This window comes from Megalobrama amblycephala, linkage group LG9, assembly GCF_018812025.1.
Source record: "Megalobrama amblycephala isolate DHTTF-2021 linkage group LG9, ASM1881202v1, whole genome shotgun sequence".
NCBI classification, from domain to species: domain Eukaryota; kingdom Metazoa; phylum Chordata; class Actinopteri; order Cypriniformes; family Xenocyprididae; genus Megalobrama; species Megalobrama amblycephala.
The window spans coordinates 23,431,561-23,444,666 of record NC_063052.1 but is presented as its reverse complement, the minus strand read 5'-3'; the positions used below and the strand labels follow the sequence as shown (position 1 = coordinate 23,444,666).

At 42.3% G+C, this 13,106-nt stretch overlaps 1 protein-coding gene across 1 annotated transcript; it reads left to right on the top strand.

The window, feature by feature from the left end:
- The first annotated feature begins 5,224 nt into the window (after positions 1–5,224).
- Positions 5,225–11,691, top strand: LOC125275359 (proline-rich protein 36-like). The gene is made up of 2 exons (XM_048202202.1): positions 5,225–10,742; positions 10,918–11,691. Exon 1 carries the CDS (start codon positions 5,304–5,306, stop codon positions 6,327–6,329), a length of 1,026 nt encoding a protein of 341 aa, XP_048058159.1. The 5' UTR covers positions 5,225–5,303; the 3' UTR covers positions 6,330–10,742; positions 10,918–11,691.
- Positions 11,692–13,106: the final 1,415 nt, after the last annotated feature.

Here is a 13,106-nt window from a genome sequence, read left to right as displayed (position 1 = left end):
TGTGAGACACTGTTGAGATCTCTTCTGAAGCTCTAGAGAAGAAGCTTGTGAGGTCACTGGTATCTTTTTTATCAGGGGAAACATCTAAGAAGATGTAGACTTAATTTCATTGCAACCATGTAGGGGAAGATATTGAAAATGTCTCATTTGTGATTTTTTCTTGTTCTGTGCATTGAGAATTTTGTGTTTTAAGAACTCAATTTTGATGTTTAAACCCATGTAAAGTCAAAATAGCGAGAAAGGTTTTGTGTTCCAAATGAGATACTGTTTAAGTTTGTTATTAGCATGTGAAATCTAGATGGAATCTGCAGACTGTTATCGTATTTTCTGTACAGATTTGGGGGGAAATCCTCAGAATGGAAGAAATGAATATGCAAGGAACAGGTGATGTGTGGACAAGTGTATCCTGAGTTGTGCAGGCACAGATCCCATGTGGGCCTGGTTATTAGATAAATCAAAAGAAATGCTCCGTCCAGTGATTCCACAAATCACAAGTAAATGCGTTACATTTTGGAGAATCTGAGCTTGATGGATTAATGCAACAAAATTTAACAATTTTAGATGAATGTCTTCTCTGTCATTTTATGCTCGGATGAAGTCTCTCTTAAGGTCTCAATTCAGTTAAAGCCACCAAAAAAAAACCCATCTGGGACGTTTTTGAAGCATCATTTAGTCAAACTCCATGGAGATTGAAGCATATTTACAGCCTGTCAAAGCGAGAGAAAATGAATGGTTTGATTTATCTCAGATCTTTTGTGTGGGTGTTTGAGTTATGGTTTAAGACCCTGCAGTTGGGCAGTGCTATTATGTGAAGCTGTGTGCTTTGATCACTTAGGCCATGAGGATCCTATTGTGACTACACAGCTGCCCGGAGCGCTGACCCTCTCACCGCTGACTATTGTGTCCAGTCAATCACTTATTAAGACCCTAACACAGCAGGGAGAGACCACTGCTTCTCTTCTCTTCTCTTCTCTTCTCTTCTCTTCTCTTCTCTTCTCTTCTCTTCTCTTCTCTTCTCTTCTCTTCTCTTCTCTTCTCTTCTCTTCTCTTCTCTTCTCTTCTCTTCTCGTTGATCTGTCTTGTTTGATATTGACTGTCAGGTGCTGATTGTCCAAACGCAATTCTTGTGCTTGTGTGAAGCAGGAGTTGTGGATGGACATCATGCTTCTGACCGTCCCTAACATCTCCAAAATGATCCAAGCATGTTTTTTTGGGGTTTTTTTATCAAATGTTTTTTGAAAGGGTTCATGGTCCTTCAAAACGACAAAAGACAGTTTTGAAAATAAGACACTCAGCCAGTTCTTGTGATTTGGTTTAGTTTTCTCTACAATCTTCAGATATTCAGATTTTGCTTCACACATTTATTCAGATGACAAATGAGATTAAATGACTAAAATGATTTAAAATAAGATAAAACAAGCTTTGAAATAAGCTAAAACAACTAAAAATAATGAAAACTAACATATTTCTGACTTTAATTCACTCCCAGAATTTATAAAAAAGTGTGTGTGTGTGTGTGTGTGTGTGTGTGTGTGTGTGTGTGTGTGTGTGTGTGTGTGTGTGTAACTTTAAGTAAATATTTAAGTCCAAAGGGCTTTGATTGACAGAAAAGTTTGGAAATCCCTGGTCTATAGAGTTTCAGAAAATCACTTTAGAAGATACTTTAACAATGCTTCAAATTGTGCTCAGATTTTACTCCTGGAGTAACCCCAGCACTGCATATTTTATCCCTGCATCACAATGTGCATAATATCCACCCTATCCACCCTAAATAGTATTTAATATTACTAATGTCACATACTATTTAGGATGGAGAGTATGCACATTGAGACATAAGGCTATGTCTCCATAATGAAACACACCTGATTCAACTCATCCGCTTGTTAGAAAAGACTCCAAGACCCCTAATATATGTGTTAGATAAAATGTTCAGTGTTGCGGATACTCCAGGACCAGGATTGGGAACCATTGATTTGGCGCTACACTACTATACTGTCAAAAATTATTACTTTAACAGTAAATTAAAATACGAGTAATAACAGTATCATAAATACGAGTAACTAACCCTAAACCTAACTCTAACCCTAACTGTAACTCTATAGTAAGTACATGTAGTTAGTTAATATTCAGTACTTATTTGAGTAATTACAATGTAACTATGGCACTGTAAAATAAAGTGCAATTTATTTTTCAAAGATGTAAATTATTGAGATTATTGGAGTACATTTTACAAGAAAATATTATTTCAGTTATTATACTTTAAAAAAATCATGTTTCTTAGGGTACGTTTACACGACAACAATGTACTAAAAATGAAAAAAGTTTTTCCATTGCTTTTTTCATGTACAGATGACAATGTTGTCAAAGCAGTCCCCTTTCACACAACTCCGTGAAAACATTTAAAAACGCTGTATTTAGTAGATGTCACTTTGTAAAGAAACACCACGCGCCTATAGACTGAATGCATAATACGCATGCACGACGTCAAAAGTTTGCATTTTCAGGCCCCCAAAACGCTGTTGTCATGTAAATAAATGGCCCAAAATGGTGTCGTGTAAATGGCCCCATAGTGTTACTTGCTGTTTTCTTGTAATTGTTTGTGAAATGTAATTTCTGAGTTAATATAGTTTCCACACCATTTCCCCAGTTTATTTTCATTTCAGTAATTGCCTCGTTTTTTGTCTTGTGTTTATAATTGTCTTAACAAGCATAAGTGAAACCTCTTAGACAAAGTTGATGAATAAACAAGCCATAACTAACTCCATTGAGTCTCCTTAATCAATAAAACAGCAACCTCTTGACAATTCAGTTTTCCTTTGAATGTGCATTTGATGTTAGAGGGAGAAAAACATATTTACTGAAATTAGATATTTAAAGATTTTTTTTTGTTACATTTTGATGGTCCACTTTAGACATTCTACTACCTATAAGTAACTTAAGGTTGCATTTACACATTTACACTGGCACAAAAAAAGGAATTTTTTATTTATTTATTTTTTTTTGTTAACGTCTGACACAGATCGGAATTTGTTGCATATGTGTATACACAAAAATCCGCATGAGCTCCAATTTTTTTCGCATCCAAACTGATTCCCCTTGGAATTCCAAGCCACCATGAGGCGAGGGTGGCACATTGGCTCACTAAAAGGTAGCTTTTATCAAGAAGATCGGATCATTAGTCAATCAGGACATGATGCGTTTACATTTGATCACATTGAAGTATTAGTTCACTTTCAAATGAAAACTAGCCCAAGCTTTACTCACCCTCAAACCATCCTATATGACTTTCTTCTTTCAGATGAACATAATCGGAGAAATATTAATAAATACCCTGACGCATCCGAGCTTTATAATGGCAGTGAACGGACCGTAGTCTACTACAATCTACTAATACTTGTAATGAGTGAATGTAGTTGCAAAGTTACTTATAGTTACTACAATGCCTAAAGTGGGCCATCAAAATAAAGTGTAACCAAAGATTAAAATCAGAGGTATATTGTGACAATCTATCTGTGCAGATGGAACTGAAAAAAAGCAACATAGAGAACAGCAGAAAGAAAGAAAGAAAGAAAGAAAGAAAGAAAGAAAGAAAGAAAGAAAGAAAGAAAGAAAGAAAGAGACTGGCATTAATATGCTAACGGCCTGAGTGAATACACAACAGCTTTACTGACCAGACTAATCACTGCTGGACACACACTGTGGTTAATCCCCCCTCCCACACACACACACTCACACACGCACACACACACACACTAATCCTCACTCGCACAGAGAGCCGTGCATGCTCGCACATTTACATGGACACAGCACACACGCTTGGTCACTCACACACACTCTTCACCTTATTCTTATTTTCTCTTGTCTTGATATCACACTCATGGTGGACTTAAAATATCTCTGTGAAGTATACAGAATTATAATATACCATGTTATTTTATTTGTAATTTAAAAGGGCCTAGAGTTTCTCATTGCTCACTTGCACACACAGTATATTCATTTTTTATATAGACTGTTTTTTTTTTACATGAATAAACTGTTGTATTTGAATCTTGTATGACTTAATGAAACTTCAATATATTGAGCAAAAAGATGCAAGTAAACTAAAGTGTATCATTGCAAGTCATTTGTTTTGAATGATTTTGATTTGTTGGATTATTTATGAAAATAAAAAATAAAGCAAAAGCACTAGCAACCAGCAAACTAAATTTACATGAGACAATCCACCCTCAGTTTTTTCCTCACACATCATATATTTCATGTCAGTGCTCTTCACTGACACAGATGTCTCATTGGTAAAAAGGGTAGCCAGGGCTGCCAGCAGTGCTGGGCTGTAACTGATTACCAGCTAATTACCTGTAATATGAAATATGTAATCAGATTTAAAAAATAAATAAATAAAATAGTTTTAAAATACTTGTAATCAGACTACAGTTACATTTCTATTGATCTATTGATTACATGATTACATGTTATTCTCACAATGGCAATAAATTATTCATAATTCATTGATTCTACTCCTTTGTTATATTTTACATTTTTCCTTTCTATAAAAATTTTATACGTTCAGAAGGTCTTCCAAGTTTGTGGAACTACACACACAGATCAGCCACTAGTTATGTGCCGATCACTGAAAACTGAGATCCGCAGCATTTGATCACTGGATTTACAGAAATCATTTCACTTTTAAGAAGTGTTTTCTCAACATTGAACCACTGCATATCTAATCAGCTCCTGACAAACAAAATTATTTGAATTATCACTCAGTGAGTAATTTAACCATGTATTACTGTTTTTGGATGGCTTTTGTCTTTCAAATACATTAAAATGTACAAATACACATTTCATATTTACATGCAATGCAGTGATTCCCCAACTTTTTTTGTCAGCTTAACCTCTTTTCCCTAATATATTTACTTGAAGTAAGCCCTTAGAATTTAAGTTAATAAGTTAGGTCAATAATAAAATTAAGTCAATAATAATAATAATACTAAAATGAACTTCACAGTTCTCTGATGTCGGTTAATGATCACAGTACATGACATGCTACGTAGTTGACGTAGTGAACGCATTTCAGTGCTTCCGAGTTCTACGCCAGGGCGCTGACACATTATTGGCCAGCTCCTGCGTCAGCATCACACGCATGTGTCACGTGCAGCGTCGGCCAATACTGAGCCGGCGTTCGGGCATAAACATGGAAACGCTGAACTGCGTTCACTACGTCAACTGCGTATGACAACAGTTCAAATTGTTAAATAAAGTCGTTTTGCACAAACAACGTGTTACAGAAGACCAGACCACCGAAAATGGACGAATGGGAAAGATTCATCCACGTGGCTCAGGAGAGTCAAGATGTCCTGTCATTTTCAACCTTGTTTTTTCACCTTGCTGTCACCAGCCAGCTGGAGGATGAAACCTTGAAGACCCTGTTCCGGATCGGGGTGAATTTCCACGGCCCCAGCAATCTCGCAGATATCACCGGCTTGAACTGGAAGGAAGCCCTGTTGAAGTGTTTGGAGTGCAAACGACCCCAATCCAGAACACTGCCGAGCCCAGTTCCCAGTCAGAGACCCACCGCAGATAGAGTAGACGACTCTGCCGTGACGTCAGAGCCCACGCCAGGAGGAGCAGCCGAGTATGACATCACACCGGAGCCTGAGAGGTTCCCATCTGAGGAGAGGTTCGAGTCAGCGGTCCCATCCAGCTTCGAGGGAGTAGGTGTCGGAGACGAAGGGCAGGTCAGAAGCCCCGCCCACCCGCCCGTCACTGAGAGTGAGTTTTTCAACTGCAACTCAACTCCCCAACTGCCTAACCACTCTATACTGGACTCACTGGTCCCTCCCAGCCTCCCTCTCCCACATCCTCTCCTAGATGTCTTGGGCAACTCATCATCCCAGCCTTCTTCCCTGAACCCAACCACGTCTGCTGTCCTGCCCAAGCTGTCCCCCATCAGTCCCACTGCACCACCGTCATCTCCTCTCAGTGACGTGGTAACATTGCGGGCCTACTGTGAGCCCCCTCCTTCTGGGCGTGAGGATCCCGTGGTTCCGCCTCCAGCTTCTGTCCTCGTCTCTCCTCCTCGACCCATCACCCTGACTCCTTCACCTGCGCTCCTCCCTCCCTCGACGTCTGGTGGGACCTTCAAGCCATCGGCTTCACGGAGCTTCCTCGGGCTGCCGGCTTCACCCAGGTCAGACGTCGTGTCACCTGCGCAACGGACTTGCGGGCCATCTGTTGCTCTCCGGCCCTCCACCCCTACTGCTCTGGCTGGCTCTGGCTGGGGACTGGGTCACCACCTGGCTCATCCTCCTGCTCAACCGTCCTCCTCCTGAGCCACATACCAGCATCATCCATTTCACCACTCCATCCACTTCCTGAACCCCCTCCAGCCCTCCCCTTTGGATATTCCATTACGGTGCGAGGACGCGCCTTGCCGGAGGGGGATATACTGTCACAGTCACCAGCACCAGCACTACGTTTCCCAGCATCCCTTCTGTTCAGCACCCGCACCTGAAGACCTTCACCGTCATTATCACTCATCAGCACTCCCTTCATAAGCAGTCACCTTCCTCATCTCTGTGTCCGGTCTCGTATTTTCCAGTGCATTTTTTTTACTTTTATAAATACCTTTATAAAATGAATAATGCTTTAAATAAAAAAAAAATCAATAGATACAATGATGATAAAAATGAAGTGACACTTTTAAATATTACATTAAAACCAACAGTAGGTGACGGTCAGTGTTTTTATGAGTGAATCATCGAGTCTTTTGTTCTTTCAGTATCAAAGCAAGCTGCTGTATTTATGAATGGGTCATTGAATAATTGCCGATTCGTTCAATGCCGCAGATTTGTTCACGAATCACAGCTTGTGTGCTGCAGTTCTGCTGTGGCTTTCGGTGTAAAATTTTTTAACAGTTTTAATGTTATTTTAAGATGGAGTAGAATCAAATGAACAGCAAAACTCAACATTTTGTTTGCATACATCAGTTTGAGAACCACTGCTGGATATCAGCCTACACTTTGGTCGTAGATTTAGTCAGCAAACGAGCAGCACAATATAGACGGCTGAATGACACTTTAATTTAAGTAAAAAATCTCAAATGAAGATTGCTGAACTCCAGCTTACTTGTCTTGCTTATGGATAGTTCATGTTCTCATTGTGAGAACATGTCTATCGTGATGTTGAGGTCAAGGCTTGCTTACCTTGGTTCTCAAGGCCAAGCTCCCTCCCCTATGCCCAGATCTAGCATTTTCTTTGGTGGCCATCAGAGAAGCGTTACTTTCGGCAAATAGACCGGGTGACCTGAGGATTACGGTCAGGGCTTCCCCTCCGAGGCAATCTCTGTAGGCCCCTCACCCCTCAAACACATCGCAGCCTGTGGTGCTTCCAGAAGGTCACGCTGGTCCCTCACATGGGCGACCAGCCATTTCTTTTGTTGCACCAGCTGATGATCAGATGTCGATCGTGGCATCAGAAGGTGAGCTCTTGCCAGGTGGCAGGAGATCACGCAAGCGGCCCTGAGATGGGTGACCTGGAGGTAGTCGAGATGGCTCTTCGGAAGACTTTGAAGGACCCCAGTGAGCCTTCTTGCACAGACTTTGTGCAAAGTCAGGAAGGACGAGGAGCAGGTCTTGCTAGTTGCGGCGTACTGGCCCAACCGGACCTGGTTCCCAGAACTCACGCTCCCTCCCCCGGAGGAGGGCTGGGTGGAGAATCTTTTGTTTCTGTTTGTTTCTGTTCCGCCAAAACATCCTTAAAAGAGCTGTTTCCTCTTCCTCCAGGTCCCAAGAGGGCGTGTCTGCCAGTGTGCGACACTATGCCTTGCCGCCCTCAGCCCGCTCTCATATCGCCAACTGGCAGTGGTGTGTGTGTGGAGGGTGCACTGAATACGCCGTCTCACACACCTCCTGCCCCACCATGGAACCAGGTTGCTTCCAGCACTCAGACCTCACTTTGGGCCGCGCTGCCATCCGATTCGGGTCCCTGGGTTCCTGCCCCACTGCAGGTACGTCTGCTGTGCCGTTGGTCCCGCTTGTTCGGAGTTTGGGCGCCTGTTTAGCGCTTCCCAACCCGTCTCGCTGGCTCATCTGCACAAACAGACTCGGCTATGCGACTCAGTTCACCCGGCGTCCCCCAGTCTTTCAGGAGCATCTTGTTCACCCATGTGCTGGTGACAGATGCTCCTGTGCTTCAGGTGGAGATTGAGGTTCTACTGGCAAAGGACGCAATAGAGCCGGTCCCTCCAGCCAATACGAAATCAGGGTTCTACAACCCCTATTTCAGTGTACCCAAGAAAGGCAGTGGGTTACCTTCACAGTCCCTTCACAGGCTGCTGTTCAAGATGTTGCGTGTGGCTATCACACCGAGCTGCCATTATACCCTCACCCCATGGTCAGACCTGTGGGCATGAGTCCCCCGGAACAAGTGTCCAGGCATGCTGTGGTCTCCACAGATGCCTCCACCACTGGCTGGGGGGCCACGTACAACAGGCATGCAGTCTCAGGTCTGTGGACGGGGCCCCAACTGCAGTGGCATATCAATTGCCTCGAGTTGTTAACAGTACGACAACCATTGCGTACATCAACCACCAGGGTGGTCTACACTCCCATTGCATGTTACAACTCGCCCCGCCATCTCCTACTATGGAGTCAGAAGCATCTGAGGTCACTTCGTGCCATTCACATCCCAGGTGTGCTCAACCGTACAGTCAACGACTCCATCCCCAGGTGGTCCAGCTGATATGGTGTCACTTTGGACTGCACAGGTAGATTTATTTGCCACCCCGGACACGACCCATTGCCAGTTGTTTTACTCCCCAACCGAGGGGACCCTCGGCACGAAAGCACTGGCACACAGCTGGCCCCAGGGTGTGTTTCCCCCAGTGAGCCTTCTTGCACAGACTTTGTGCAAAGTCAGGAAGGACAAGGAGCAGGCCTTGCTAGTTGCGGCGTACTGGCCCAACCGGACCTGGTTCCCAGAACTCACGCTCCTCGCGACAGCACCTCCTTGGCCCATTCCTCTGAGGAAGGACCTCCTGACTCAGAGACGGGGCAACCTCTGGCACTCACATCCGGACCTCTGGAATCTTCATGTCTGGTTCTAGGTGAACTACCCCAGTCGGTGGTAGACACCATCACTTCCACTAGAGCTCCCTCAATGAGGCACCTCTATGCATTAAAGTGGAACCTGTTCATTGAATGGTTCTTCTCATCAGGAGAACCCCCGAACTTGCTTGGTCAGGACAGTGCTTTCCTTCCTGCAGGACGGGTTGGAGCGAAGGCTGTCTCCCTCCACCCTCAAAGTGTATGTTGGTGCTATTGCCGCACATCACGATGCAGTTGAAGGTAAGGCTCTGGAGGAAGCACGACCTAGTCATCAAGTTCCTGAGGGGGGCGAGAAGACCTCCTCGTCCGCACTCTATACCCTCTTGGGACTTGTCTCTGGTGCTTACAGCTCTGGAGAGACCACACTTTGAGCCCTTGCAATCAGATTGTAAACTCTGTCTCTTAAGACAGTTCTCCTGGTTGCATTGGCCTCTATCAAGAAGGTAGGGGACCTGCATGCATTTCATGCCTGGAATTCAGCCTGGCTGACTCTCATGTTATCTTGAGACCCCGGCCCAGATATTTGGTCCGAATTAAATAATATGATGTTCTACATGCCTGTTAGTGTGTTTTTACATTCCCTCGTGCACCCTGTTCGTGCAGACATCATACGTCATCAGCACGTTTCATGTTATGCATACAGATACTCAGTCACGAGCACCGCAAACAAACAGCTGCCACCTTTTACAGTTCCTACCGAATCAAAACAATGAGCTTATGCTGCGTTCACTTCATGCCATAACTACCGTAATTAAGAGAAGGAATTATGCGATTCCATGTTGAAAGTATCAACACCGAAATTAATCTGCAGCAGTCAGGTAAGCTCTCTAAGTTGTTTACCTTCATTATTGTAATCTTCATATTCCCTTCATACTGTAACTTTCACATAATGTAACTTTCATAATGTAACTTTTTTTTTTACTTTTTGTAATGATACTACTGACAGACCCTTTCTCAATACCAAATACGACATATTATTTATATTAAAATAATATTTTTTTAACAACGTTTAAATTAACAACAATAGCCACTATAAAATACATAAACACAAGCAAACAATAAACACAATCAAATACATAAAAAAAAACAAAAAACAAAAAACAAGCAAACAATTCGAGAGGGTCCGTACTGCAGAACATGAGATCCAGGGGGCGGGGTTGGATCTAGATCCAACTCCTCACACTTTACATATCCCTAAACCTACCCGTCTCCACCCCCTGGATCTAAACCTACCCATCCCCAACCCCTGGATCTGGATGCAACTCCTCCCACTTTACACGTCACAGATCCCTTGTCTCCCGAACTCCATTTCCCATGATCCTCCTGTTTCCACACCTGCACTCACTTCCCTCGTCATCTCCCCATCAGCACTCATCATCTTCACCTGGACTTAATCATCATAACTGCCTTTATAATGGACTCACTCCCTTCACTCTCTGTCCGTTCTCTGTTGTGTTAATCGTGTGTTAAGTGTGTTTATCTCTCCTTCGTTTGATTAAAGTACCCTTATTGTGGATTACCGAGTACTGCCTCTTCCATACAGCACCACACGTGACAACATAGCCCTTAACCTACCCTCTCCACCCCCTGGATCTCGTGTGTTCTGCAGTGAGGGGCTACTGAACAATTCAGTCAAACGTAAGTAGTGCTCTAGTACAGGATTTAAGTTAAATATAGCCTAAATATAAAGTTAAGAAACTTTTCCCCTTAACCCAAATCATTTACTCTGGAACAAGTAATAGATTAATAAGAACAAATATTAACTGTTTTATATACCCCAAATTAATTCTTGTTTAACCACTGTCCACATAAGAGCCAGCAGCAAATTCCTGAAGGACTGGCCGAGATGAAGCTGTTCTCTGCGGGTAAATGAACGCTGAATGGTTGCTGACACCCTGGAACTTGCAACTGCGAAAGATAAGATGACCAGACATCCCCGTTTTCCAGGGACAGTCCCGGTTTTTGGTGTTCTGTCCCTGACAGGAGCTGTCCCCGGATATGTCCCTGTTGTACAGTTCATTCAAAACAACCCGCAAATACATTGCAAAAAAGCCCAACCAACATACAGCAGCCTATAGAAACAATCATGTAGTGATAATTTTTGTGATTATTTTTACCAACATATGGCACTGAGAGCTACGCTGACTCTATCTGTTTGAGTGCCGCTACTTCCTAAAGAACGTATCATCAAAAGAAGCAACGTTAACGCTTTCAAGTTAGTAACCAGTTTTGGGGGTAACACATTACAACTAACTTGAGTTATGTAATCAGATTACTTTTTCACATTTAAAAGTAATCTTTAAAAATATAGAGACTGTATGGTCCCTCTCTATATAGTGTTAAAGTAACACTGAAGCAGAGTTTAAGTTAATGAGATAATTAAGTGATTAAGTTATGATTGAGCATTAGTGATGAACACCTGCTGTTAACACTCACTGAAAAGAAACACAGTAACTACAAAGGACTTCCAGCCATCCAGACATTAAAGGTGCCCTAGAATTGAAAATTGAATTTACCTCGGCATAGTTAAATAATTAGAGTTCTGTACACGGAAATGACATACAGTGAGTCTCAAACACCATTGTTTCCTCCTTATGTAAATTTGAATTGTGCAAAAGACCTCTGAAGAACAGACGAATCTCAACATAACATAACACAGACTGTGACGCCTCCAAATTTTGCATATGCCAGCCCATGTTCAAGGCATTAGACAAGCCAGTATTAACGTCTGGAGCTGCACAGCCGTATCAACAGACTTTATGCAGGAAAGCAAGCAAGGACAACAGTGAAAAATGGCAGATCAATGGGAGCAATAATAACTGACATGATCCATGATATCATTATATTTTTAGTGATATTTGTAAACTGTCTTTCTAAATGTTTTGTTAGCATGTTGCTAATGTACTGTTAAATGTGGATAAAGTTACCATTGTTTCTTACTGTATTCACGGAGACCAAAGCCATGTCGTTATTTGTGTGAACTTTGTTTATGCAATGTATTATAGAGTTGCGAGCTTGGGGGCGGGGAGCGCAAGCATTTAAGGGGACGTGTGCTGAATCAGCGCATTTATAATTATACCCCAAAATAGGCAGTTAAAAAACTGAATAAAAAAAAATCTATGGGGTATTTTAAGCTGAAACTTCACAGACACATTCAGGGGACACCTTAGACTTATATTACATCTTGTGAAAAAGCGTTCTATGGCACCTTTAAATCTCTCAAGATCTGATTAAACAACTCCACAAACAGCATATTATCTCATTAACTGCTTCAGTGTTATTTTAATTCTATGTAGAGAGGGACCATATACTCTTTGGGCAGAGTTGATTAAACTCTGGGGATTTTGCTGTGTATCCCATTCTTTAATTCAGAATGACAACACAGCTGAAAAGTTAGTTTGAGCTGTGCCCTCTACTGTAGAGGTGTAAACATGTATTTCCTTCAACCTGAGGCTTAAAGTCCGCATAAACCGGAAGTTGAAAACAACTTTTCTCCAGTGTTGTGACGTATTTCCAAGTGAAACGGAATATTGAATAGAGGGCAGTGTTTTACTTTAGCGTTCCTCCTCTCCATCTCTCGTTCATAGCAGACTAGCAGTTGCAAGGGAGTGGTTTACGCGTTTTCAACCCAAGCCGTCAAACTGACGTCATCAGAGCAGGAACGCCATTCCAGACCGGAAGTAACTTTTCAGATTTTGATTAAAGATTACCGCGACAAACATTTTTTTTTCTGTTTTTTAACTTGCACGGATTAATTGTTTATCACAAGACTAGTAATATACACTAACAAAGTAAATAAGGTCAATTTTGATTTCATGTGTACTTTAAGGCCCCGGTATACCTCAAACGAAATCGAAGAATGAACTGATGTGACGTCATTTTGAACCAAATCAGGCCAAAACGAAGTTCGTTTTGTGTTCTTTTTGGAAGTTCGAAACGACTTGCCAAAGCGAACTTTCAGGAAAAGTTCGTTCCAGCTGCAAAACACCTTCGTACTACCAT

What these genes read in the sequence shown, in the direction of transcription:
- LOC125275359 (XM_048202202.1), top strand. Translation starts at nt 5,304, where the DNA reads ATGGACGAATGGGAAAGATTCATCCACGTGGCTCAGGAGAGTCAAGAT.